The sequence below is a fragment of the Salvelinus alpinus genome, chromosome 6 (genome assembly GCF_045679555.1).
Source record: "Salvelinus alpinus chromosome 6, SLU_Salpinus.1, whole genome shotgun sequence".
NCBI classification, from domain to species: domain Eukaryota; kingdom Metazoa; phylum Chordata; class Actinopteri; order Salmoniformes; family Salmonidae; genus Salvelinus; species Salvelinus alpinus.
In genome coordinates this window covers 23,905,150-23,910,326 of record NC_092091.1, presented here as the reverse complement: position 1 = coordinate 23,910,326, position 5,177 = coordinate 23,905,150, and the positions used below count along the sequence as shown (strand labels likewise).

The 5,177-nt window shown below is 43.2% G+C and overlaps 1 protein-coding gene across 2 annotated transcripts; it reads left to right on the top strand.

The window, feature by feature from the left end:
- The first annotated feature begins 349 nt into the window (after positions 1-349).
- Positions 350-3,969, top strand: LOC139578413 (uncharacterized). 2 transcript variants are annotated; one of them, XM_071405969.1, is made up of 3 exons: positions 350-1,020; positions 1,120-2,962; positions 3,148-3,969. In XM_071405969.1, exons 2-3 carry the CDS (start codon positions 1,756-1,758, stop codon positions 3,780-3,782), a joined length of 1,842 nt encoding a protein of 613 aa, XP_071262070.1. In that variant the 5' UTR covers positions 350-1,020; positions 1,120-1,755; the 3' UTR covers positions 3,783-3,969. The 2 variants fall into 2 exon arrangements, with proteins under 2 accessions (XP_071262070.1, XP_071262069.1); XM_071405968.1 differs by having other exon boundaries at positions 350-2,962.
- Positions 3,970-5,177: the final 1,208 nt, after the last annotated feature.

Here is a 5,177-nt window from a genome sequence, read left to right as displayed (position 1 = left end):
TCCAGCATTTCAAATGAGCTGTTTCTACACTGAACAAAAAATATGAACGCAACATGTAAAGTGTTGGTCCCAGGTTTCATGAACTGAAATAAAAAATCCCAGATATTTTCTGAGGAGTAATTTTCTAAGGACTATTTCTGTCTGTAATAAAGCCTTTTTGTGGGTAAAAACGAATTCTGATTGGCTGGGCCTGGCTCTCCAGTGGGTGGGCCTATGCCCTCCCAGACCCACCCATGGCTGCACCCCTGCCTGTCCAGTCATGTGGAATCCATTGATTAGGGCCTAATGAATTTATTTCAACTGACTGATTTCCTTATATGAACTGTAACTCAGTAAAATGTTTGAAATTGTTGTATGTTGTGTTTATATTTTTGTTCAGTATATTGTAATGCCGATAACATCGGTCTTGTGGTTTAATTTATGCCCATATGAAGAAAAAAATACTTTCTTTGATTAGTTGGCACCATATGGAGGAGGCGGGAGGCAAGTTCAGATGCCATGCATTGTGATCTAAAGCTGACGCATAATAATGCCTTTCCTATGTGGACCACGCCCGTTATTATGACGAACTGCTTATTTCGAAATTCGTTTTACCGTTTTATTACATTGTTACCTATTGGTAAAATCATTTGACATCATATTGTTTTGCGTTTGTAATACGGGAATTTAAAAGAGGACAGTTTCTTCGCAGAGTAAGTTCATTTACTTTTCAGACAAAAGTTGAAACACAGTCAACCTACATAAAAAAGTATCTGACGCTGACGGGTTCTTTATATACGTTAATATAGGCAGATGTATTTGATTGATTTAATTGATATAGTATTTCCATCATAGAATTCTCTCTGAGGTGATGCTCCATTAAAGCCGAGATGTCCTACAGCTATCCCGCCAAAGTCAACGTGCCTCCGGGCTTGAGGACGCTTTTGGAAGGCCTCAGTCGGGCAGTAGTGAAAAGGCGTCCAGATTACATCTCACAGTTTGCTCAGTTGTACTTTGCTGAGCTCTTGCGCTTCAGGACAGGTACACATGTTGTGGAGAATAGCATTCGTTTTTTTCAACATAGGATGAAATCTGTTGCGAAAACTGAAGTAACATATTTTCTTGCTATGTTGTATACAGAAAATCCAACTCTTGATATCAAAGCCCTCGTGAGAGAATTCAATGCAACTAAAGGTAGGCCTAACTAGATAATAGTATATAATGATAAGGCCATGCCCAGGTACCAAAACATTTATCTGAAAAGTACTGTAATAAAGACATTAATAAATGTGACTATCACAAATCAGTTTTTTTAAGAAATTACAATTTAACACCTGACAAGTCAATCATATTTATTTTAATTTTATAGTGCCTAAGTTACCAAGTCATGGCATTGGAACTGAGATTGCTCCACTGGCAGTTCAGAATGAAAGTGCCACAGCAGTCTCTTCTGGTGGTCCATATGTCCAACCATGTGGAGTTTACCCTCCGGTCGGGATTTTCCCAACCATTCCCAGTATTCCAGGAGTGGAGGAGCAGGGTGCTGAGCAGCCCTGGATCCACAGCCAGGACATTCTGTACACCGTCTCAACATTGCCTGGTCTATCAGACTCCAATGAAGCTTCAGAAGTAACCTCCCTAGCAAGCCAATACCTCAATGACAATGGCCTTCAGAGCCTTCTGCAGACAGTTATCTCTAACGTCTCCCCTCACCCCATCTCAGCAGAGCAGACCGATGATGTAGTTGTCTTCCGCAGGAAATCCAGCACCGACTGCATGACGGCTGACTGTGACATCAACTCTGCTGCTTCAGACCGGACCCGGCGAACCGAGTCAGCTCTCTTCGAGAGGGTCCCACTGAGTGAGATCGATCTCATATCCAATGCTGTTCTGATCAGGACACCTTCTGTGCCCTGTGAGTACATGATTGTGGTGCAGTCAGACAACGTCCCGGAGACCATAGTGTTTCAGAGAGACTCATCAGTCAGTAAGAAAATGAGGAATGCTCGAGGAGCAGCTGGTGGTGCTGCCACTGGTGCACCGGGCAACGCCCAGTCTGACTGCACACCCTGTTTGACCCTGCCTACAGCCCCATCACAAATGGTCAAAGATCAGCCAGCCACCAAATTGGTCACGCCCTTAGTGGTGACTGAGGACCCTCAGCTTTTTGGCGGCGGAAATAGGGCTGTCTTAACCCAACTTGGTTGGAATCCACTTTCACCTGGAGACAATTTTTTCTACGAGCACATGGACATAAATACAGCATTACCTGATGAAAATGCCTACAACCCCTACATGAATGAAATGATAGTGGATGAAATGAATGAGGTGAACTTTGGTATTTTACCCAAGGTGTCAGATGAGATGACATGCTTCAATGTTATGGGCCCACCCACCTTCATGCCACCACGTGTTTCAGCAGCAGAAGAAATAAGTGCTTCTAGTTTAGTGTATCCTCCGATTTCAGTTGGACAGGAGGCTAATACACTCTGTTTGGTGCTCCCGACGATTTCCATTGCTCAAGAAAGTGGAGCACTCCCGTTGCTTAGCCCACCATCTATCTCAATGCCACAAGCCATTACAGTCCCCAGTGGGATGTGCCCAGCCATCTCACAACCAGAGGAAATAAAGACCTCCAAGGCAGAGGAAATAGAGGCCGTCCGATCAATGTACCCTCCTATTGTGCCACCCAGTTTACCAAACCCATCTGTACCAGCTCCACAGGAAACAACAGCCACTCTGCTTCATCCCCCATTTTTGGCCCAGGTGGAAACAAGACCCACTTCATTGCCACTCCCCCAGGCCCCAGTTGCCCACATGCATCAGTGCACTGGTCAAAATGCACTAGCATTCCATGTGAATGAGGAGAGCAGAAGAACACCATATATGATTCCATTGGTCTCCCAAAGCATTATGGGAGTGACACAGATGTATGTTCAACCACAACAACCCCAGTTCATTCACAGCTGGTCCAGAGAAGCAGGTAAGTAGAATAGCAGATAGCTGTGAAAGGATAATATAGAATGCTCTTTTTTTATATCATACTGACCCTAATGTATCAATTGTAGTTCATCACTTCATGTTGTTATTTATTTTCTTTTAAGTTAAAATTAATATTGTGTGACATTAACCCCCCTAACACATCTCCTCTTATTATCATCCCTGTAGATTCACAAAGGCCATGTGACACAGCGCCTACTGCGGCCATGCCAGAGTTCCAGTATGTTAGACCTGAAGCATGTGGTAGCAGCTGGAGACTCTGCCACCTGGCACGCCCTGAGTTTATGGCCGGGATGCCAACAGCTGTGGCTTGCCCAGGAGGATCTAGGACTGTGATTGGCCGTGGGCAAGAGCAAGGCTACCTCCCTGACCAGGCCAACTTGCCAATGCACCAGGACTTTGGGCCCCGGTTCAGCTCCCATTACATACATATGTGTGGTGCCAACTTGTTTCAAACCCTCTGCCCCATGAGTGGTGCCTACATGCCAGTCAAACCCCCAGACCATCGCTGCTGCCAGGCTGCCCCTGATGTGGTCCTTCCACACTATACACTGATCAACAGTCCAACTCACGGTGTTGCTTCTTATCTTTGCCCTACTCCATCATCCATGCAGCCCCAGGGTTTTGCCTATGATTCTGTCCACATGTATGGTCCCCACAGTGAAACTGTAAATGCAATGTCATCCACCTTCAATGTGAGCGCCCATGCAGTCCACCAGCAAGGGACAACAGAACACTGCAGAGAGCCCAGTAATATGCCAATGGGTGAAAATCCAAATGAGCAGAATTATTCTGGTATATAAAAACTTTATGTCTCTGTCATTTGTTAGAATGTGTCTTGGAATAAGTGTGACATTTTGTTCAGATTTTCATTTTATCTCTAATTTATTCAGCTCATTCTTGTCTAAATTCCAGGTTAATGACAGCACATCGCCAGGAATGAACAACTTGTTTAATTTGTTCCTGAAAACATACTGAACACCTTCAACATTCCGCAATAAACATAGCTATCTTATGAAATATTCTGAGTTGTGATGTCATGCTCTACAGTTGCACCCATTGAACTAGTAGAATTAGAAGAACTAGAATTTAATCACCAGAACTAGAATTCAAATATATTTTCTGTAGGCCTATTCATATAAATGCAATTTCATGAGGATGGACTAAACATTTTGAAATAAACATCAATGTTCCTGGTAAAATAACTGATCAAATATTAGCTACCTTTACCAAGCTACAATGTTATGAATTATTGTCACCAACTGAAAAAGATTCCCTTGGCAACCCCTTTGGATTTTATTTACTAAAACAAGGGTAATGAAAGCCTAGCTAGATAACTTAGCTAGGTAGTTTGATTTTGTTCACTAAATCTATGATGAGACACAAACAGTAGAACTTAAATATCACTGGGTGGAGGCCATTTTTCATATCTCCCCTTCAGGAATTGGACTCTGGATTTTAGTGGCAGCAGGTGTTTTCACCTCGTAACTGAAACCCAAAATGAGCTGCAAGTGTGACTGCAACGCTGCGTGGGGTGAGCATTATCAGAGAGGAAGAAAAGGGAGAGACACAACGTGGCGGAAAGTCTCCCTCCAGCAGGTGGCGTTGTTTCGCCCACCAAGCAAGGAGTTTTTGCATGGAGGTCAATGAGTGTTGAATTTGGTAACCCAAAAAATGTATGGCTTATTTGCTACGTGAGGTTTATTTGATCTAATATAAGTTTTGTAATGCTTACGTTCTTACGGGTGTACTGATATAAGTAGGACATGTGACATCCCTGCCACTTTGAGAAAAAAACACTATATCTGAGTTGTTGAGATCGCTATGCATATTAATGTTGTGAGACTAGTAGCATAGCGTCTCTCTCCATTGAATACAGGCGCTTGACGTCAACAACCCTCATCGAATATTCAATAGAGGATTACAATAGTTAGATGTATCCACCAATCCAAAGAATAGATAGGCAGGAGCAAGACAGCCCGCTGTGCTGCTTTGTGGACAATGACTCCCATTGTTAGGGCGGAGAGATGTATCTTGTCAGTATATTCATAATCTTTGGAATCATGCATTGGTTTACATCTGCTTAAAGATGCACTATGCAGACATTTCTCTGCCATTTCCTGGTTGCTAAAGTTCTAATAGTTAGCTTAATTTCAGTTTGTAACGAATGCGCTGAGAGTCGGGAATTAAGTACAGGG